Source organism: Schistocerca nitens, chromosome 11 (assembly GCF_023898315.1).
Source record: "Schistocerca nitens isolate TAMUIC-IGC-003100 chromosome 11, iqSchNite1.1, whole genome shotgun sequence".
Classification (NCBI taxonomy): domain Eukaryota; kingdom Metazoa; phylum Arthropoda; class Insecta; order Orthoptera; family Acrididae; genus Schistocerca; species Schistocerca nitens.
This window is the reverse complement of record NC_064624.1, coordinates 28569188-28592908: the sequence shown is the minus strand read 5'-3', so window position 1 is coordinate 28592908 and position 23721 is coordinate 28569188. Positions and strand designations below refer to the sequence as shown.

The 23721-nt window shown below is 43.3% G+C and overlaps 1 protein-coding gene across 1 annotated transcript in view; it reads left to right on the top strand.

Moving 5' to 3' along the window:
- The first annotated feature begins 983 nt into the window (after positions 1-983).
- Positions 984-23721, top strand: part of LOC126213527 (zinc finger protein 708-like) — a 139150-nt gene continuing 116412 nt past the window's right edge. Inside the window, exons 1-2 of the mRNA XM_049941371.1 lie at positions 984-1056; positions 2490-2578. Coding sequence (XP_049797328.1) covers positions 2507-2578 — 72 coding nt within the window. The 5' untranslated portion in view covers positions 984-1056; positions 2490-2506. The remainder of the gene's footprint in view (positions 1057-2489; positions 2579-23721) is intronic.

Below are 23721 nucleotides of genomic sequence, written 5' to 3'. Positions count from 1 at the left end.
CGTCCGCTCTTCAGGAAATATCTAACCTAGAATTAATCAAACACTGGAAAATCTAACCTATAATTCCTTGATTTGAAAATCATGTTTATTCATCACAGTGAAATGGAATGTACCTCATTGCATTTGGCAGTCACTACAGAATTTTAAAAAAGTTGGTAAAAGTGGACTGGCCTGCTGACTGGAATACTATTGATGAATATGCGAGAAGGGGGTGACAAACCTTATATTGTTCGTGAAACAACCCGTGAAAAGATCATCAATTGACAGTATCATATCATTCGCTATGTTGCTGTTTCGAAAGAAGATGTGAACAAGAAACTAGTCAGGTGGCTAAGACCGAGGGAGGTGGTGCAGTGGTTAGCACACTGGACTCGCAATTGGGAGAACGATGGTGCAGACCAGTATCTGACAACAGAGATTAAGGTTTTCCGTGACTTCCCTAAATCGCTCCAAGCAAAAGCTGGGGTGTTCAATTTCAAACGGCATGGCCGATTTCCTTCCCCGTCCTTAACACAGTCCGAGCTTGTGCACTGTCTCTAATGACATTGATGTCGATGGGACGTTAAATCTAATCTTCCTTTCTTCTTCGGATGGGAATATCATAAAACAGCGTCCATTTGGTATGCGATTTAAAGAAAACTTTGAAGAAGAGTTTAGAGCTCATAACTCTAACAAGAAAAATCAACAAGTTCTCACTGTCAAGCACTTTGTGCATGCCCATCCTGCCTGTAACAATGGAAAGTTACGACGATGTGATGTCCCTGTTCAGAATAGTGCTTCCCATACAGTACAGTGAAGATTTAAAATTCCAAAAACTTTCAAACGCATTCCTTCAGTAACAACTATTTTACGTTATCTCGTTGTTGTACTAAAATAGCGATAAGGGTTTACCAAAGGGATAGAATATCCCATGGAATTTAATTTTCGCATTTTATCTTTCCCTTTCTACCTTACTGCTTGTCTCACAGCCCACGGTATAGAGCTTCGTCTTGGTGGAAGTTCTTTGTTTTAGCTGGTGTCAGTGTGTAGTCAGATGCAACTTCGTGACTTTGCGTGGTAATTTATAAGCGTTTATAAACTGCAAACAAGATTGAGTGAAAAAATTGTTCCGGGAGTAAATTAACACGGTATTTCATTTATATTACAATAACAGCTGAGTTGATGACGGTGTGTGAATGTTGTAATTTTTCAGGTTATGTTCATAACAGCCAAATACCTGGTTTATTAGTGGTTGCTATTTTTGGCCTGTCCGGTAAAGTCGCTACGTGTATCTTCATAAAAGAAACGGTTGAGATTATGACGTGTTGTCAGAAGCAGTTTGCCTATGCAGTGATTTCCGTCATGTATTTCGTGACTGACGGGAAAAGGCGGACAGTGAAGTTCTAACATTCGCTATGTTAGTGCGGTTATGTTGACTTAAGTGTCATAATGTTCGTGATGATAATTTGCTGTGATCTGATGTAGACATAGAGCGGTGCCAGATTGTAGTGCTAACGTAAGCATTTTTTCAATTCATGGTTTGAGCAAGTTCACATGAAAGGAAATGCTGTAATTATGTTGAATTTTGTTAGTTTTCACTGTGCTTTGATTATTCGTGTCGTTATATTCGTCTAATCATGTGTAAATACCATTTTGTTGTAGTGTGTGGGTTTTAATGGACTACTGTATAAGAATACTGTAATTTAGGAACTGGCGAAATACGAGGTACAAATTAACTGTAATTCGTCAAACATAAAGCATTACATGTCATCAGAACTCAATAGATCACTCATCATAGTTACAGTTAGTAGGAAGTAGTTTCAGTAAATCAGTTTCGTAAGAAAAAACTCACCAGTGTTTAATCTTGATGGTAATTAAGAATGAGAGCTTAGGCATTTCAGTGTGCAATCTACGTTACAGGTTTATGGTTTTTTTTAATACCAGGTTAAGATTCCAAAATGATGCTTATGGTAAATTGTGTATACAACGGTGAATGAATACAGATGGAGAAAGTTTCAGTAATACCTATGTTGAATATGCATAGTCATTGATAAACAATCTGTATGTCCAGATTTTCATCATGTCCCTATTGGACTGAAAATAACACAACGAACAAAGTGTAGAATGAAATATTTGGTGTTATCCAGTAATTTCTCTTCGATCTATTGACTGTTTAGATTGTTTGTAATACTGAAGTTAGTGCATGGACAAGGAAATACACATCTTCCAAAATTGCCTCATAGGACAGTATCTACAAGCCAGTGTTACAAAGAACCAGTAGCAACTGTAAATATTCCATTTCCAGTGCATGTTATTTTGATTGTTCTCACTCTTCATGACATGAAAAATGTAAATGAGCTTATATCACTCAACACACTTTTCCTCAGCCACTTTTCCTCAGCCACTACTGCGTGCAGTAGATGAGTGAAAATACTGCCTTTGAGTGATACCTCATGGTAACAATGGAAACAGAGTGCATCTATTCTTATCTGATTGCTTTTCTTTTTCAGACTGTAGAACTGAAGCCATGGACCAGGACCCAACTATGTGGATAAAAAAAGAGGAAACAGATGAAGTAAAAATTGAGTTACACTCCATGGTGAGTAGCTTACTCATATTTCTTAACTGTGTTCCATTAATTTATGTGTATAGTGTGTGAATACATAAAATTCATGTCATACTGCTGGAAACGAGTAATTGTGTTTACTAAACTGATGAACATTGTCTTAAATATGACATGTTGCACAGTTTGAAATAAGCCTTGTATTAAACCTCACATAGAACTGAGCAAGAGTTTCAATTTAATGTTCAATAAACATGGAAAACCTTAATGCACAATCCAGTTACACTGATAAGGTGGTTGCCATAAAGTGGGTATATTCTGCTCTGATAATTCTTTAAAATGACAACCTTAATGTGCAGCTTAAGAATAACTGACTATAGTGAATGTTAAGTGCCATTACATTTATAAATGGTATGGTTACAGTTAATGCATTATTGCAGTGTATTGTGGTGTGGAATGAGAATTGTCATTTATTTATTGATGATGTAAAATAAGTTAATTGTAAATAACTTTAAAGTCACATTCGCATGGTCACCAACCTGAGATGTACGTTTTGTAGTACTATTAACATTAGGCGTTGATTTTGAATATGTGAACAAAGTGTAAGTAGAGCTGTCAGCACTAAAGTTAAATTTCAGACAAATATCACCTGGAAGCATAAATTGGTACACAGCTGGTAGGTGCAGAATCAATTTGTATGTCGGCAGCAGTTTTGATGAAGCCGTGGGGTTACATATTAAATATTGATAGGTTTGTTCATAATCACTTTCTGCGTTTGCTGCACATTGTTACACACATTGTTTGTGAAACTGGCAGAATGTTAGTTACTGCTGTCAATAATCTTACATATATATGTCACTTAAAATCTGATGTAGTGCAACTGTTTGTAGGGTATTTGGCTATCAGCAGGCAAACAAATTCACTTGGTCCCATTAATATTTTTATTCTGCCAACCAGAACTGAGGGTCCTGAGACAATCTCACAAACTACTTTTCAACTATCTGTGCTGAACAAGTCTGTTTAAACATCCATCTTGGGTGCAACTGCAGAAGTACTGTGATAGCATTAATGCAGCATTTGCATTTGAATATATGTGTGTGTTTTATTATAGTTTGTACAAACTATGTGCGGCAATTCATTTGATGAGAAGTATCAGTACAGTAGACCTAAACCAGCACCGTGAGAAAGTAAATATACTAAATTTTATTAAATACAGTAAAAGATTGGTTAGACCCAACATAGTTCAGGCTTTGGCTTTTACCCCTGGCATAATGATTGTTTGACATATAGAATGATATGTATGCACAACACACAGCATGTGAATGAAAAGCAATTTGAAGAATCATTCACCTTGGACCTGAACCACAGAACTATTCAAACGCTAAAAGGTTAAAATGGGGTGCTTAGCCCCCTTGAAATATTGGTTGTGGTGACTGACCCATAGTGCAGCTCAAGGCCTAGCCTAGGTTGAAAGGTGGCAATGTGGGTGCGAGCTGACAAAGCCTAGAAATGTGAAAGCCAAATAAAGGATGTAGCAAATTGACCAGTAGCACAGCCTAATGTTTACTAAAAAATCCAAATGGTGCCTAGATTGTAACTTTTACCCACAATAAGTCTTCTCTTACAATGTGTGCTGAGTTAGTTGATGCACTGAACTTCCTTATGACCTTAAGAGATGCATGTAGATGTTATATCAGTTGAGACACCTTTGCCAAATTAATTAAAACTTAATTTTTGATTGGTGTATAGTTTGGGCATGAGGACATGCTGGGAAGTAAAGGCTCAAAATTTTTATTTGATAATTATTGAAGCATTTTAATTAAAACAAACTTTATTAACATTTTACACCTTTATTCGTAATGTTTATATATTTATTTCAAACATAGTCACCCTGGCACTGAACACCTTTCTCCCAAAGAGACACCAGGTTGTTGGTGTAATTACTGTAGAATGTTTGATTTTGTTGACAGCTGCACAGCCTCTCCTCTGCTCACACCAATTCATCACTATTATCCTTGAAGGTGTTCTTTAGGCTTTGAAAACAGTTGAAAATTCAATGAATCAAGCCGGGACACTATGGCGGATGATCAATAATAACGAATCAAAGGTGTCAGACTGTTGCAGGTTGTGTACGGTCTGGCGTTGTCATGTTGAAGGAAAGGGTGCCCTGTGTGTGTGTGTGTGTGTGTGTGTGTGTGTGTGTGTGTGTGTGTGTGAACTATTTGAATTAGTGCTCTGTTTCTGAGGATTTTTTCACATGTCAACATGGTTAAATAACACACCCATCTTACACACTGTAATTCAAAGCTCTCCAGCAGGAGGGTCCTGCATATTTTCAGAAAAGTGGAAACATCAACAGAGTAATATGCGTGACAAGTAATACTTTAACTGATATAAAGAACAGAATAAAAAATTTGGAAGCATTATTTTCTGATACACCCTTGTAATAAATTGATGCATTTGACAATTGCCTCAAATGTTGCAGAACGGTTCCCTTGTTATTGCCTAGCCTCCATTTGGAAGTCATAATACTACATCCATATACACATCAGCCAAAACATTATGACCGTGGATTTGCTATCAATATAAACTCATCCAGGCAATAGCATCTAACCTTGTCTTCTAGTCACACGCATGGTGCAAGGAGTATCAATGAGCATGCTGACTGGATGTAAAATAGGGACTGCGCACAATCTATCTTAGTCTGACCGAGAGCAGATTTTGATGGCTGGAAGGCTTGGCAGGAGCATTTGGGAAGCTGCACAGCTTGTTGGGTGTTTGAGGAGTGTTGTGGCAGTTGTCTTCAACACAGGGTGAAACAAAGGTTAAACCATGTCCAGGCATTAGGGGGTTGGGCAAGCACCTGTCATGACAGATGGTAGACATCATAGGTTGGGCAGACTGTTAAAACAAGGCAGGCAGCAAACTATGGTGTAACTAACATCAGACTTTATTGCTGGGCAAAGTAAAAGTGTGTCTGAATGCACAATGCTCAAAAGACTCATAATGATGATGAGTCTGGTTAGCTGATGACCCACGAATGTGCCAGTGTTAATTCCATGAAATCAACAACTTTAACTGAAATAGACATGTAATGATTGGTGCTGGATTTGGCACAATGGCAGACCACTGCATGGTCCTGCCTTTGGGAGGGTACATTTCCATCACCCACAAAGGGAACAGTTCCTTTACTCCTGTACTGGCAGGACCTCCATTATACTCTGGGAAAAGACCATGTGGGCATCGATGGGTTCACTGGAGCTCGTGCAAGGCATGTGTTAGAAAAGGAGTATTGTAAACTGGTTGCAAACCACACCCACCTCTTACGTCATCATTTTGATCTTCAGTCTTGAGACTGGTTTAAGGGGAGCCGGAGGTGCCTATGCTGCCCATGTTAAAATCACTAAGTTTGAGGAACATTTATGAATAAACTACCAAATAGAAAAATTTGAATTTTTTTACATATAGAGTGGTTTAGTATTTCAGTTATGACAGAGGGAATTTGGAGTATCTTTTCTGGTTTCCTTCCAATTATTTTTTTATTAATGACCCAAATTTTTTTACAAATAATTGCTTTATAATTAAACTGACATGAAACTACTGAACATATTGCCAAATGGCTGCGTTACAGTGTTTGACCACTAGGAGTGCTGTATAAAAATTTCATCTCTGTAGCTTCAGTGGATTTTGAGAAAATGTTCCCTATATTCGAAAAATTCTAATTTATGGGAAATGGCTATCAAAGTTTCTCAATACATTCCTGCACTATAGCATGGATTAACAGGGTCTTCTTCTTCATCCTCCAAAAGCTTCCTCTTCTGTCTTCTTTTCTGGCCTGTTGTTCCATCATCCATCATATGCCTTTCTCTTCTTTCTGCTCCTCTTATCCTTTCTCTGTCAATATTTCTTAGTGCTCGTACAGTGTTCACCCCAGCTGTAAATCCTAATGCCTTCAGAACTTCACACTGTCCCCTTGGTTGTAGGTTGCTATTGCATCATAAATGCCAAAGTGCAGTGTTTTCATGCTTACAAAGACACTTTTAGGAATCACTTTCCAAATCAAATTGTTTACGCTCTCATTAGGATTCTGCTTCTTTCCGTGTAAACATTGGTGTAACAATTCTGGCTGTGCTAAGTCATGAAAAATTGGTTTTATTGCATTTATCACAGCTGCTGGCAAACCATGTTTGTGATCATAGTCCTTTTTTGCATTATATTTACACCAGGAATCTTTTGGGCACAGGCTATGTTGAGGGTATTCATTGGAAGAGGCAGTATGAAGGAACAATGCCCACACTGCTTTTCGCATGTCACTAACATTACTAGCATTTTGCCTTATAGCATACACATAGTATCTCTGTAGACGTTCAATCACCTCATCAGTAAGCCTGCCTCTCCCTCCTATTGTCTTTCCATCACTGAGCTTACTTGAACCCAAAGTTTGTTTGAGCCTTCAAAGCCGTGCACACATACACTTTTGCACATGCCCAATGCATTCCAACTTTTCAACTACAAATTCATTTCCATATGGTTTCAGTTCCTCTATAGTCTTGAAACCTTTGGAGTCACCATCCCCAAGGTAGTATTTGTACCTAACGTTGTATGTGGGAACTGAACGTTCAAAAATTTGTTTCACTCCATCCACTTCCATTGCTCCACTTGATCCACTAAAATTTGCCTCACAGATTCCACTGTGCTTTCCTTTGATTTTATTTTTGCACCTACAATGTTTTGATAATATTGCAACATCTATCACTTTTGCACTATCACCACAAGTAGCAGTTACAACCCCATTCAGGGATTTATGGCCCCTCTTTTGCCAGGAACCATCTAATGCCACTACCAAATCTGTAGAACCACTGTTCATTTCTACAGATTCCTCCACTGCTTCCTTCATGGTTTTCAAAGCCATGTCTTCAACAGAGGATCCTACCAGTTCACAGTAGTACCCAAATTTGCTTGGAGGTGATGGCAGGTTCATAATACCAGAAAACAGTTTACCAGCAGCAGACCATATTCCAATGGATCGAAGACCATACACAATTCGAACATTCACATCAAACACTCTAATTCGTCCATTTTTACCAAAGAGACTGGCATGTGAATTGTAGAAAGTCACTTGATACTTGCAACATGCACAGATTATCTTCATCTCACAAGCTAAACCAAACTGCTTTGTTATCTCTAGTCCCACTCCTACACTTGAACACATTTTGCACAGAACACTTTCTTTCAGTACAGAAGATAATAATCCAATATTCAGTACTTCGTTAATATCATCACTGTCACTAACATATTCACGAAATCTGTCGCTTCCACCAGTCAGCTTCTTGCTAGAAGATGTCACATGGCTGTGGCCGCCCATGTGTTGCTTAGCAGAAGAACGCACTGTTTCAGCAATTGTAGTATCGCAACTTGGTATTAGTGTTAATTTTCTTTTCCCTACGTTCTTCCTCTTATATACACGGTTACTAAAACGTGGCATCGTAACCAGAACAATGCTTTACACAAGAAGTATAATACTACCAACAACAGGCGCAACACTGAACTAATTCGAAATGGTAAACAGCAAAGAGATGATGTTCCGCGCTCTTAGTGCTTCATTTGTAACAAAACAATGTAGCCAACCCTTGCACACTCGCTGTATGCATAACATAAGGCGCTGTATGCGTAACAGGCCGAGAAAATCCCAAGCAGTTCGCCAGGAAGTCAAGAGAGGGTGTTAGATGCATTCAGCGGCCGCCCATTTCCTCTGCAGGCGTGGGGGAAAATGGTAATAACTCCACTTCTAGGGCGAGTAGAACAATAATTCAAAGTTTACATTAAAGATTAAAGAGGAATGTTCCAATTAATTTTCGGTAGCAAAAAAAATCGTAATTTTTTGGATTTGACCACCTCCGGCTCCCCTTAATGCAGCTCTCCATGCTACTCTATCATGTGCAAGTTTCTTCATCTCTGAGTAACTAATGCAACCCACATCCTCCTGAATCTGTTTAATGTATTGATGCCTTGGTCTCCCACTATGATTTTTACCCTCCGAACTTACCTTCAATTCTAAATTGGTGATCCCTTGACACCTCAGAACATTTCCTCGCAACTGATCCCTTCTTCTAGTCAAGTTGTGCCACAAATTGCTCTCCTCCCCAATTCTATTCGGTACCTCCTCATTAATTACATGATCTACCCATCTGATCTTCAGCATTCTTCTATAGCACCATGTTTCGAAAACTTCTCTTCTCGTCTAAACACTTTATTATCCATGTTTCAATTCCATACATGGATACACTCCATACAAATACTTTCAGAAAAGACTTCCTGACACATACATTTACACTCCATGTTAATAAATATCTTTCGGACAGAAAGGCTTTTCTTGGCATTGCTAATCTACATTTTATATCCTCTCTACTATGACCATCATCAGTTATTTTGCCCCCCGATAGTAGAACTCCTTTACTACTTTAAGTGTCTCATTTCCTAATCTAATTCCGTAAGCATCATATAATTTAATTAGACTACCTTCCATCATCCTCACTTTGCTTTAGTTGATGTTCATCATATATCCTCCTTCCAAGACACTGTCCATTACGTTAAAGTGCTCTTGCAGGTCCTTTGCTGTCTCTGACAGAATTACGTCCTCCGCAAACCTCAAAGTTTTTATTTCTTCTCCTTGGATTGTTCCTACTCCAAATTTTTCTTTTGTTTCCTTTACTGCTTGCTCAATATACAGATTAAACAACATCGGGGTAGGCTACAACCTTGTCTCAGTCCCTTCCCAACCACTGCTACCCTTACATGCCCCTCGACTCTGCCATCTGGTTTCTGTACAAATTATAAATAGCCTTCCGCTCCCTGCACTCAGTGAGTGCCACCTTTGGAATTTTGAAGACAGTATTCCATTCAATATTGTCAAAAGCATTTTTCTAAGCCTACAAATGCTAGAAATGTAGGTCAATATTGTCTCGTGTTTTCCTAAATTTCTATTGAATCCAAACTTATCTTCCCCGAGGTCTGCATCTACTGGTTTTTTCATTTGTCTGCAAAGAATTCGTGTTAGTATTTTGCACCTGTGACTTATTAAACTGATAGTTCGGTAATTTTCGGACTTGTCAACACCTGTGTTCTTTGGGATTGGAATTATATTCTTCTTGAAGTCTGATAGTATTTTGCTTGTCTCGTACATCTTGCTCACCAGATGGTAGAGTTTTGTCAAGGCTGGCTCTCCCAAGGCTGTCAGTAGTTCTAATGGATGCCATCTACTCCCAGGGCCTTCTTTCAACTAAGGTTTTTGAGTGCTCTGTCAAACTCATCATGTAGTATCATATTTCCCATTTCATCCTCATCTGCGTCCTCTTCCATTTCCATAATATTGCCTGCAAGTACATTGCCCTTGTAGAGACCTTCTATATATTCCTTTCACCTTTTTGCCTTCCCTTCTTTGGTTGGAACTGGTTTTCCATCTGAGCTCTTGATACTCTTATGTGGTTCTCTTTTCTCCGAAGGTCTCTTCAATTTTCCTGTAGGCAGTATCTATTTTGCCCCTAGTCGTATATGCCTCTACATCCTTAAATTTGCTCTGTACCCATCCCTGTTTTGCTATTTTGCATTTCCTGTCGATATCATTTTTGAGATGTTCGTATTCCTTTTTGGCTGCTTCATTTACTGCATTTTTATATTTTCTCCTTCCATCAATTAAATTCAATCTCTCTTCTGTTACCCAAGGATTTCTACTAGCCCTCGTCTTTTTACCTACTTGACCCTCTGCTGCCTTCACTATTCTCTCAAAGCTACCCTTTCTTCTTCTACTGTGTCTCTTTCCCATATTCTTGTCAGTGGTGTCCCAATGCTCTCTGAAACACTGCACAGCCTCTGATTCTTTTAGTTTATCCAGATCCCATCTCCTAAAATTCCTACCATTTTGCAGTTCCTTCAGTTTCAATATACGGTTCACAACCAATGAATTGCGGTCAGAGTCCACATCTGCCCCTGTAAATGTCTTACAGTTTAAAACCTGATTCCTAAATCTCTGTCTTACCATTGCATAATCTATCTAAAACCTTCCAGTGTCTCAAGACCTCTTCCATGTGTACAACCTTCTGCCATAATTCTTTAACGAAGTGTTAGCTACACTATGTGATCAAAAGTATCTGGACCCCAGGCTGAAAATGACTTTAAATTTCGTGGTGCCCTCCATCAGTAATGCTGGAATTCAATATGATGTTCGTCCACCCTTCGCGTTGATGACAGCTTCTACTTTTGTGGGCATATGTTCAATCAGGTGCTGGAATGTTACTTGGGTAACGGCAGCCCATTTTTCACAGAGTGCTGCACTGAGAAGAGGGATCAATGTCAGTCAGTGAGGCCTGGCACAAAGTCGGCATTCCAAAACTTTCCAAGGATGTCGTATAGGATTCAGGTCAGGACTCCATGAAGGCCACTTCATTACAGGAATGTTATTGTCATGTAACGACTCCACCACAGGCCGTGCATCGTGAATAAGTGATAGTGTTGAAAGGTGCAATTGCCATCCCGAAATTGCTCTTCAACAGTGGGGAGCAAGACGGTGCTTACAACATCAATGTAGGCCTGTGCTGTGATAGTGCCGCACAAAACAATAAGCGGTGAAGCCCTTCCATGAAAAACAAGACACCAATTTAGGCTAAGTTTCCTTTAATTTATGTCTATGGTCACAAACTTTTGACCATCAGAACTGCAACAAAAAATGGGAAAAACATAAATACTCGCAGATTGTCTACAGCTTAAAAAAAACAATAAAAAGACCATAATGAAAAGTACTACTGACATATTTCTGCACTTTAAATATGAAGAGGCATACCTGTTTCATAAAAACAAAGTCCTAATGTACTGCAGCCATAGTAGCATTGTTAAATGTTAAATCAGCACCAGCATCATCAAATACATTATGAATATACCGTAACATATAAATTACATCACATGCACGAGTCATGTTGTCAGTAGTGCTACTGTTGAAAACAAGCTGCTGTACAGTAGCCAGAAGGTGTTTGTGTTGTAAGGTCACCATATGTCGCTAATGTTGGCATACACTAGTTTTCAATAATTAATTGAAACAGCAGAAATAAAGGGGGATACAGTAGTTGAAGTCTGTAATAAGCTTATAATTTATAAAAGGCATTACAGTAATAAAAAGTAGTAAAAAAGACATAATTAATATTGTTATAAAGAGGAAGAGTTAAGAAACAGTGGTTGACATGTGCTCAAGTGCCAATATTCTAGATAATGACGTTAATATTGAACACCAGTGACAGTGCACCTGGTAATATTAAACAACCATAAAACAAATTGCTAAAGGAGCCACAAATGAAAGAAAACATAGTGCTGCACATAATCAGTGCCCTCTGTTAGCACTAACGCCAGTATTCCACACAGGCGGGAAGTGGTTGGAGGAACGTGACCGGCAGAGGGCCCTTCATACCCTGCGGCACTCCGTTGCAAGAAAATAATGATAAAATTCTGTAACAATGGATGATCCACATTATCTGATAAATGCAGTCTATGAAATGAATAGAGAAGGAACAAGAACATACTAGAGTCATGCGTAAAACGTATGAAAACTAAGTAAATTAGTGATGCACTCAGTACTAGGTGAACTTACCAACACACCATATATAACAGTGGCGTGCAGTGGTTAGAGTAAAACATTGTCAAATAAAGCAAAGTAGGCTTTGGGCACAGTCATTTTACCAGTTAAGCAGTTTAGTTGGTTCTCTGATTTTTGCTTTATAAATTTCAAGCTCCTCTAACAAATTGATTAGCTTCTCGACCATGAAATTAGTTTTCTCACCACTTGCCTAACTGTCATAGTACTTGCAGTTGATCCTGATGCAGTGTGCAATTCCTGTCTGTTGGTCTCGATAGATGTCTGCCTATTACACATTACGACCCTCTTTAAGTGTTGGCAGTATCTGTCAGTCGACAGACAAGATCGGTCTATCCGCTTTTGTGCTGTACGTGTCCCTCTATGTTTCAGTGTCACTATCACATTGGAAACAGTGGACCAACGGATGTTTAGGAGTGTGGAAATCTCACACACAGATGTATTACACAAGTGACACCCTATCACATGACCACATTCGAAGTCCATGAGTTACGCGGAGCACCCAATTCTGCTCTTTCATGACTACATAGGTCCCTGATGTGGAGTACCTTGCAGTAGGTGGCAGCACAATGCACCTATATGAGAAACTAATGTTTTTGGGGTGTGTGGATACTTTTGAGCACAATCTATGATGAAGTTATGCTCTGTGCAAAATTCAATCAGATGGCTTCCTCTTTAATTCCTTACTCACATTCCATATTCACCTACTACGTTTCCTTCTCTTTTCCAACTATCGAATTCCATTCCCTCATGACTATTAAATTTTTGTCTCCCTTCACTATCTAAATAATTTTATCTCATCATACATTCCTTCAATTGTTTCATTATCCATGGAGCTAGTTGGCATATAAATTTGTACTACTGTGGTAGGCATGGGCTTCATGTTCGTCTTGACTATAATAATGCATTCACCATGCTGTTTGTAGTAACTTACCCACACTCCTTTTCTTTTATCCATTATTAAACCCACACCTCCATCACCCCTATTTCATTTGTATTTATAATTCTGTATTCATTTGACGAGAAGTCTTGTTCCTCATGCCATTGAACTTCACTAATTCCCACTATATCTAGCTTTAACCTATCCATTTCCCTTTTTAAATTTTCTAACCTACCTGCTGAATTAAGAGATCTGACATTCCATGCACCAATCAACGCCAGTTTTTTTTCTCCTGATAACAACTTGGTCCCGAGTTATCACCACTTGGAGATTTGAAAGGGGTGCTATTTTACCTCCGGAATATTTTACCCATGAGGATGCCTTCATCATTTAATCACAAAGTAAAGCTGCATCCCCTCAGGAAAATTTATAGCTGTAGTTTCCCCTTGCTTTCACCTGTTTGCACTATCAGCTGCTGCCCCTCCTTCAGCAACCACATCTTTGTCTGGCCTCTCAGCAGATACCCCTCCGTTGCAGTTTCACCTTTGGTATGGCTGTCTGTATTGCTGAGCCACACAAGCCTCGAAATTAGTGACAACATCCATGGTTCATGTTAGGTCCACCCCTTCATGATGATCATATTTCGCAATGGCAGTGGCATTTTTCATCAAAATTATGCACAATTTCACAAGGCCATGAGTGTGGTGGAATGGTTTGAGGAATACAGTGGTGAGTTCCAATTGATATTATGGCCACCCAATATGCCAGCTCTGACCCTGATCGAACACATCTGGGATATGATTTAACATAATGTGTGCCAACTACCTCAAATGATCTACCAAGCCCTAGTTGCTTCCATGCCACAATGTCTCCCTGCTGTTATCTGTGCCAAAGGTGGACATACCAGCTTTTAGAGTGGTGATCATAACGTTGGGGCTGATCAGACTATGGCACTTACCATAATTGAAAGAAGATTGTTTTATTGTAGTGATGGTGATAATGATAGTGGCACAAAGTTCGGCCAAGCAGCACATGCCGCCCATGAGCCCTGCATGGATCACCCTCCAGTCCAGCTTCAAGACACCGACTGCCTGTGAAATGCACTGCTTTTCCACGCCACCCAGTGTGGCTCCACAACACCACTGGTTCCATGAGCTCCAAGCTGCGAGAAGTGACATCTGCCAGGCACATGAGGCTGGAATTCAGAGACGGACCCCACCATATCTTGACATCCCCCACCAAACCAAATTCCACCTGCCCTGCCATTAAAGAGCCCTTTACATCTGACTCTCCTTCACCTGGGTAATAAGCACATGTGAGTCTTTACTTGTGCAGAAATTCAGAACCAGGTGGTTTGCCAGGCTCACAACCCTGGCAATCTCATAGGGTACAGAGAACTGAGGAGCCAGCTTGCTAGCGAACCTTAACTCCCCTTTTTGAGAAATATTAGGATTTTGGACTAACACTGTCCCCAACCTTTGGACTGAACCACTTAGTCCATGATTGTTGCAGATGGCTAGCCTGTGATGTGAAATTCTGGTATTATGCCTAGCCTGGCTCCAGTTGTGCTGTGTTAATGCTAGGGTGACTTGTTCTGGAAGCAAATCATTGATTGACCACAGGTTGACAAGAGGAGAATTGACTGGATGTGCTAGCATAAGGAATACTGGAGGAGCCTCCAGGGACTTGGGTTGTGCAGTGTTAAAGACAAAATTGACCCATGGTACTGACATGTCCCACTTCATCTGAGCCTTGTTGCAAAAGATAAGCACAGCCTTCAACTTTCAGTTCACCTGGTCAGCAAAGTGTGCAGGTAATAAGGATTTGTGATCACATCCTTAATTCCACTGACAAAGGAGAACCTCATGAATAGCTGGGAAGCAAAAGCAGCAGCATTATTGCTAACAAGCACCCTGGGTGGCCCATAAAGAGAAAAAATTCATAACAAATGCTGGATAATTACCAGAATAGTCACTCATTCTGCTCGGAATGAGAGAGAAAAAAGAGAAATTGTTCATAATAACTAATAGGTGCCGAACACCCACACATGTGGAAGAGGTCCTATATAATCAATAAAAAATTTATGCATCAGGTGTCTCTCTAAAATCCCCATGGGAGAATTCGGGTTGGGCTCAGCTCCCTTACAGCTCACACTCCCCCCACCAAATTCTGGATGTCCTTATACAGGGAAAACCGGGTGACATGTTGAACGATCTTGACCCCCACCAACCTTCAGTCTTTGTTATACAGGGAGGACCAGGCGATGTATTGTCTGATCTTAACAGTGGTGTAAATGCCCAAATGACTGCCCAAGAGGGTGTTACAGAAGTAATGAGCCAAAACCTAACTAAGAGGCTGAGTGTCAGTCTCTAAACAAAAGTCTCAGTGTTCAAAATAAAATCTGAATTTGTCAAGGGAAAACAGAACTGCCAAGGCTTCCTATTCATACATAAAATATTTCATCTCCACAGGTGAAAGTTTTAAGGTGCATAGGCTATAGAGCATCAGCCTGCCACAGACCCATCTCATTCTGTTCCTGCAGGAGGCCAGCTGCCACTTTCTGCTCCAGAAGAATTACAGGTGTCCATCTGCAAGAACAACAGGAGCTCAAAATTGGGTATGGCTAGTACTAGTGGGTTAGTGCCACCTTAATGCCTTCAAAAGATTCCTGATGACTTCCATCCCATTTGAAATTTCTTAAATCGTTAAGGCATTTGCCATGTCTATGAACGGTACCACACCTTTCTTATTTCTAGGAACTGGGAATTTTCACAAATCACCAGTATACTCCTGGTCAATTCTAATGCAATCAGTGGAACTAAGATGTCCCGAGAATGAAACCTATGTACCAGTGTGATTTTAGATGGTTTCACATCAAGTCCCACCTCCCTCTGGTAAACCTGCAAAATGTTGCAGGTGTCCAGACAGACTAGCACTAAAAATAACAATGCCATATAGGTAATTATACACACACACACTTGAAATCACCCAAAACACAATCTAGAAGGCAAGACAGAATGGCAGCTGCCACTGACAAACCAAAGGCCACCCTGTTAAAATCGTAGAGGTTCCAGTCTGTACAAAAGGCAGTACTATGCTTGGAATCCTCTGTTAACATGATCTGATAATATGCCTGATTGAGATCCAGGACAGTAAAATACTGAGCCCCACAGAATGAAGAAAAACAAATTAGGTACATTTGGAAGTGACAGATTCCAAAACTACCTTCTCATTAACTGCTCGATAATCCACAACTGGATGAAACACTGCTCTGCTGCCCATAGATATTGAGAATATGGGAGAAACATTGGCTGAGGTTGAGGGCCCGATGACCCCATCGAACAACATATTATTAATCAAAGCACATATACATTTCATCTTTGATAGAGAAAGTTGTAAAGATCGTACCTCTCTGGAATGTCATTTGTAAGGCGAATCTTGTACTGGATTTTATTGGTGATGTCCAGTCTGTTAGTTAACATCTGCACTAAACAATCAAGAACTTCCAGTACCTCCTTCACCTCTACTAGACCAAGGTGACCGAGCCCAAATGGCGAACATTGCGGTAACACTATGAATTCCAGTGGCAACCTGACAGGAGCACAATGAGTTTTTCAGCTGGGTCAAATTTCAAATAAACAACCCTGCCTTGACAATCTAATGTCAACCCACTACCACTTACAAAACACACCCCAAAATTAAATTCACTGAAAGATTTTTAATTACTTTCCACTTCACAGGCCAACAATTTTCCAATACTCAGTTTTGACAACCAGAGGCAACATCTGCCCAGTGAGAGCTCGACATTGGGAGGATGGATGCAAACAAGGTAATTCACAGGTATGGCAGAACTCCAAATACCACAGATAATCTAGACGACAAACTGAACTACCATAGTTAAGGAGGGTGCACACTGGTTCCTAGTTAAGTTGTTCCCAAAGATAAGGCAGTGGTTTCCGTACCTCGGACTTGACACAGACACAGCACTCCAGTAATAGAAAACGCTACCATGCCTCTTCCATTCCTTGTGACATCAGCTGTTTGACTCTCCTTCCATGGAACTGGAAATTGCCATACAAGGTGCCCCTCTTTGTTACACTGGAAACACATCCTATGCTTGTTCCTTCTGGGTGGTCCCCTTTTAAATTGCCTGGAATCTTGATCCCCATCTTGGTAATGATGCTGAAACCCCCATCAGTACTCCCCCCAGGGGGTCCACAACTCCTTTTGTGGATACGTGCGTGGCGAGCACGGGGCCCCGAGCCATTGCAGCCTTCTTTCTCTCCCGGGCTGCATTTCCTTTCCTTTCCCCTCTATGCTCCTTTCCCCTCTATGCTCCTTTCCCCTCTATGCTCCTTTCCCCTCTATGCTCCTTTCCCCTCTATGCTCCTTTCCCCTCTATGCTCCTTTCCCCTCTATGCTCCTTTCCCCTCTATGCTCCTTTCCCCTCTATGCTCCTTTCCCCTCTATGCTCCTTTCCCCTCTATGCTCCTTTCCCCTCTATGCTCCTTTCCCCTCTATGCTCCTTTCCCCTCTATGCTCCTTTCCCCTCTATGCTCCTTTCCCCTCTATGCTCCTTTCCCCTCTATGCTCCTTTCCCCTCTATGCTCCTTTCCCCTCTATGCTCCTTTCCCCTCTATGCTCCTTTCCCCTCTATGCTCCTTTCCCCTCTATGCTCCTTTCCCCTCTATGCTCCTTTCCCCTCTATGCTCCTTTCCCCTCTATGCTCCTTTCCCCTCTATGCTCCTTTCCCCTCTATGCTCCTTTCCCCTCTATGCTCCTTTCCCCTCTATGCTCCTTTCCCCTCTATGCTCCTTTCCCCTCCATGCTCCTTTCCCCTCGCCCTCTCCTCTCCTCTCCCTTTATTGGTGTCCTTGCTTATGTTAGCCCCCGCTATCCTCCTGGTTCTGTTGGTTTTACACTCCGGCTTTGTTGCGTAATCATCTCTTCCTTTTGGCATTCCTTGGTCCCCCCTCTGGGGTTTGACCTCCATTACAAAATTTCTCCTCCGTAGTGTGAGCCATTTGGGGAAGAGCACCTTACCTAGTGTCTCCGACGTGCGCCCTCCTAGTACATTCCACCTTTTCTTTCACGTCGTTGTCTGATGCTAGGATGCGTAGCCAGTACGGTAGCCAGCCCGTGTGGTGGGGTCGCTATGTACCCTTTTGGTTGAGCCCCCTGAACACACAGGGATCACACTTCTGATACCTGAGCTGTGACCACCTCATGCATGCCTTGGAGTGGTTGCTCGTCACCCTGGAGCATCGGAACTCCCGGCAATGGCCGCCGTGCCAGACGGCCCTTGCTATGGCTGGGTGGCGCCCGTGAGGAGAGCCCCTGATCGGAGTGGGTGGTATCAGGGTGGACACTATGCAGATGAAACGCATACGGGTCCAAAACTCTGGCCGTTCTTCTGCAGCCGTCTCTCTGCGTGTAACTGATTCCTCAAGTGCTGCTTCTCTTGCCCCTTCGGCCTTCCCTTCCATGGCTACCCCCTGGGAAGAGGGTCAGGCCCGTCGTCTAGGGGCAAAACCTTTCCCCCGTTATCTAGTTTGCACCAGGACTGATGGAGATACTTTCACCAGTGTCAAACCTTTATTCTTTGTGGAACACATTGAAGACAAGTTTGGCGAAGTGGACTCCCTGAGCAAGATGTGGTCGGGTTCGTTGCTGATAAAAACTGCTTCAGCTGCCCAATCTGCGGCCCTCCGTGCCTGTACTCATCTTGGCACAATTCCTGTGTCCATTACCCTCCAGTATCTAAATATGGTACAAGGTGTGATTTTTCACCGGACCTCATCCTTCAAACTGATGAGGAACTTCGGGACAATCTCGGACGGCGGGGTGTTCACTTTCTTCGGCGTGTTCAGAAGGGTCCTAAAGATAATCGTATTGATACTGGTGCCTTTATCCTGGCCTTTGAAGGGGATACCCTCCTGAGAAAGTTAAGATTATGGTCTATCGCTGTGATGTGAAGCTGTACATCCCACCTCCTATGAGGTGTTTTAAGTGCTTGCGATTTGGCCACATGTCTTCTCGCTGTTCCCAGGCCCCTCTCTGTGGTGACTGTGGACGTCCACTCCATGAGGGGAGTCCCTGTGTTCCCCCTCCTGTATGTGTAAATTGTCATGGTAGTCATTCTCCACGTTCACCAGATTGCCCAGTATATAAGAAAGAAAAAAAGATACAGGAGTATAAGTCCCTCGATTGTTTAACCTACACAGAGGCCAGTACGAAATATGCACAACTGCACCCTGTGTCCATGACATCTAGTTACGCCTTGGTTAAATCTTCACCCCTTCCTCCTCCTTCCTTACCCCCATCCCGGACCCCTCTCCTCCCCCCCTCCCCTGCGGCTCCCACACCTTGTCCTATGGGCGCTGCTCCCCCTCCCCAGCTGGAGAAGTGTTCCACTCCTTCGGCGTCTGCCGGTCAAGGGCGCTTCTCCCGGGATGCCCCTTACCGGCACCTTCCAGGTCAAAGGTCTGCTGCCGCGCAACGACCATGAGAGCCGCGGTCTGTCGGCCCCCAGGTCGCCCGGTCTCTTTCTGTTCCTGATCTTGCTGCAGCTGGCTCCTTTATGCCACACAGCCCTCCTCAATCTCAGCCTGCAAAGAAGAAGAAACATAAGTCCTGGGACATAGAGCCTCTGGTGTCACCGGAGGTCCCTTCCCCGACTTCACAACCGGATTCTGACCTGTCGTTCATGGATGTCGCCCCTCCTTGTCGGTGACAGGTGGGGACCAGGCGGTATGACTGAATTTAGCGTGTTCAGCCCTCATTTAAACCATCGTTCTGTGGTTCTCCAATGGAATTGTAATCGATACTATCGTCACCTTCCGGAATTGAAATCCCTTCTTTCGTCCTACTCTGCAGCTTGTATGGTTCTCCAGGAATCTCATTTTACTGATGCTCACTCACCGACCCTCCGTGGGTTCCGTGTTTTCTGTCGAAATCGGGTTGGACCCTTGCGGGCTTCTGGTGGCGTTTGTACGTTGGTCCCTGCAGACATTGCTAGCGCGTGGATTCCTCTCCAAACTACATTGGAAGCGGTTGCTGTTAGGGTCCACTTAGACTCTGCAGTCACAGTTTGCAATCTTTATCTCCCTCGTGACAGGACTCTTACACCTGCCACCTTAACCACCCTTCTTCAGCAACTTCCTCCTCCCTTCCTCCTTGTTGGGATTTTAATGCTCATCATCCTTTGTGGGGCAGTGCCTTTCCATCTAGACGAGGTCTTCTTATAGACCAATTTATTACAGACCACGACCTGTGCCTTCTTAATGATGGCTCCCCTACTCATTTCAGTGCCGGTCATGGTACCTTTTCTGCCATTGATCTTTCTCTTTCTTCTCCCTCTCTCCTCCCTTCATTACACTGGTCGCCACACGACGACCTTTGTGATAGTGACCATTTCCCGTTGATTATCACGCTCCCTTCCCACTCCCCGATGGACAGGTTACCTTGTTGGTCTTTCCACCGCGCCGATTGGCCTCTATACACTGCACAGGTCGAGTTTCCTCCCTCTTTGTCGGGTTGTATTGATGACGTCCTATGTGACGTGTCTGACGCGATTGTTCGCGCTGCTAGCCTTGCTGTCCCGCGCTCATCTGGACCATTTCATCGCCGGCAAGTCCCGTGGTGGAGTACGGCCATTGCCATTGCCATCCGTGCTCGCCATCGAGCTTTGCAACACTTTAAGAGGCACCCATCCATAGCCAGCCTTACTACCTTTAAACGCCTCTGTGCTAAAGCCCGTTATTTAATCAAACAGGGTAAGCGGATATGTTGGGAACGATTCATTTCTTCCCTTAGTTCTACTGTTCCTCTGTCACGGGTATGGGCTACACTTCGTTCTCTCCAAGGTTGCCATTGGCAGTCCACCCTCCCAGGCCTTCACCTCCCAGATGGCATTTGTACGGACCCATTAGTTCTTGCAGAACATTTTGTGACCCATTTTGCAGTGGCGTCAGCGTCAGCCTCCTATCCAGCTGCTTTCCTTCATCAAAAACAGCTGGCTGAAGCTTCCACCTTACGTTTCACCCCTTGTGAGTCAGAATCTTACAACGAACCTTTTACTGAATGGGAATTTCTTTCTGCTCTATCTTCTTCTCATGATACGGGCCCTGGCCCAGATTCCATTCATAACCAACTGCTTCAACATCTCAGTGCTCCACAACGGCAACATCTTCGGGTGTTTAACCGTACCTGGCTCCAGGGTGACTTCCCTTCTCAGTGGAGGGATAGCATTGTGGTTCCTGTCCTTAAGCCTGGTAAGAACCCCCTATCTGTTGACAGCTATCGGCCAATTAGTTTGACCAATGTTGTTTGTAAGTTACTTGAACGGATGGTAGCCCGTCGGCTCAATTGGGTCCTCAAATCTCGGGATCTATTGTCGCCTTACCAGTGTGGCTTTCGAGAGGGACGGTCTTCAATCGATCATTTACTTCGCTTGGAATCCGCAGTTCGGCAGGCTTTTTTCCCAGTGCCGCCATTTGGTTGCAGTGTTTTTTGACCTTCGCAAGGCCTATGACACGCCTGGCGCCATCACATCTTACTTACCCTTCATCAGTGGGGTCTTCGGGGCCCACTCCAGATTTTTATCCGCCAGTTCCTGATCGATCGGTCATTCAGAGTTCGTGTTGGTACTGCTTTTAGTTCTCCACGGACCCAGCAGACGGGCATCCCACAGGGTTCTGTCTTGAGTGTCCTTCTTTTCCTCATTGCTATCGATGGACTTGTAGCCTCTGTCGGTCCCTTGGTCGCCCCTGCCCTGTATGTGGATGATTTCTGCATTTGGGTTAGTTCCTCCTCGATGGCATCTGCAGAGCGGCAGCTCCAGGTAGCTATACGGCGTGCCTCTGCATGGACCCTCTCACACGGGTTTCAATTCTCTCCTTTAAAATCGCGAGTGGTCCACTTCTGTCGCCGTACTATGATCCATCCTGATCCACAGCTCTATCTCGCTGCACAACGATTGCCTGTGGTCCCACAATTTTGTTTCCTGGGTCTTTTCGACAACAAGCTCACTTGGCTGCCCCATATCAGACTCCTGAAGGTAGGATTTTTCCGTAAACTCAATGTCCTTCACTTCCTTGCCCACTCCTCTTGGGGTGCGGACCGTTCCCTCCTCCTCCGTCTTTATCGTGCTCTAGTTCTGTCTCGCTTGGACTATGGTTGTCAAGTTTATGGTTCAGCTGCTCCTTCCACACTGCACGTGCTGGATCCAGTCCACCATTGTGGTATCCGTTTGGCCACCGGTGCCTTCCCTACTAGCCCTGTTGATAGTCTCCTGCTTGAAGCTGGGATCCCCCCCCCCCCTTTCTGTTCGGCGGTCCCAGCTTCTGGTGTCTTATGCACCCACTATCCGTTTCTCTCCCACTCATCCTTCCTATTCTATCCTGTTCCCAGACCATGGACGTCGCCCACCCGACTCCCGCCCTCGGGCGGGTTTACCGGTTGGGCTGCGCCTTGCGTCTCTTTGCCGTGATTTTCAGCTTCCTTCTTTGTCCTGTCTTCCTCGCTCCCTCCCCTCCACCCCTCCTTGGTTAGTTCCTCGGCCTCGACTTCGGACAGATCTCCGCCGCGGTCCGAAAGATTCCATCCCCCCGGTGGTGTTCCGTTCCTTTTTCCGCCAAATTTTATGGGAGTTTCGGGATGCTGTTGTTTTTTACACTGATGGCTCTAAATCTGCTGATCATGTTGGGTATGCCTTCACGTCCTCTGTTGGAACGGAAAGTCATCTGCTGCCACCTACATGTGGGGTGTTTACTGCGGAATTGATGGCAATTTCCCAGGCCCTTACCTTTATTAAACAGTCCCAACACAACTGCGTTGTGTTATGCATGGACTCGATGAGTGGCCTTCTTGCTATTGACCGGTGTTTTTCGCGCCATACCTTGGTCTCTGCTATCCATGACCATCTCGTTGATATTCACCGTGCTGCTTGTTCTATTGACTTCCTTTGGGTCCCTGGCCATGTGGGTATCCCGGGTAATGAGTTCGCTGATCGTTTGGCTGGGGGAGCAGTTACTTACCCCCCCCCCCCCGTTTTCTGTAGCCCCCTCCTGCAGCGGATTTACGGCTTCACATCAAATCCCACTTCGCACAGTCATGGGCCAATTCTTGGGAGGCTACTCCCCTGTGTAATAAACTTTGTGCAATTAAGGTGACACCAGGCCCGTGGCGTTCTTCCTTTCGCATCTCCCGAAAGGACTCGACCACACTGTGTCATCTCCGTATTGGCCATACTCGGTTGACCCACGGTTTTCTTTTGCGTGATGAGCCACCCCCACTATGTGGTTGTGGAGCCTTCCAGTCTGTAGCCCACATTTTGGTTGAATGCCCCCTTCTTTTGGCTCTGCGTGCTAAGTACAGGCTCCCCCACACTTTACCTTTGATGTTGGCTGACGATTCCCGGATGGTCTCTCTGGTTCTCGGTTTCCTCTGGGAAAGTGGTTTTTATTCTCAGTTTTAAGGTTTTTAATCTCTCTCTGGTGTTGGGGCAGGGCGGTGAGTGTTTGGGTGTCTCCCACTGTAAGCAATGTTCGGAGATTCCTGATTCACATCCCTGACCGAATACCTCTTTTCTTCCCCTTTTACTCTGTTTTTACCCTTTTTTTAAGGCTTGGTTAGTCATTCTATTCCCATACGTACTTTCTA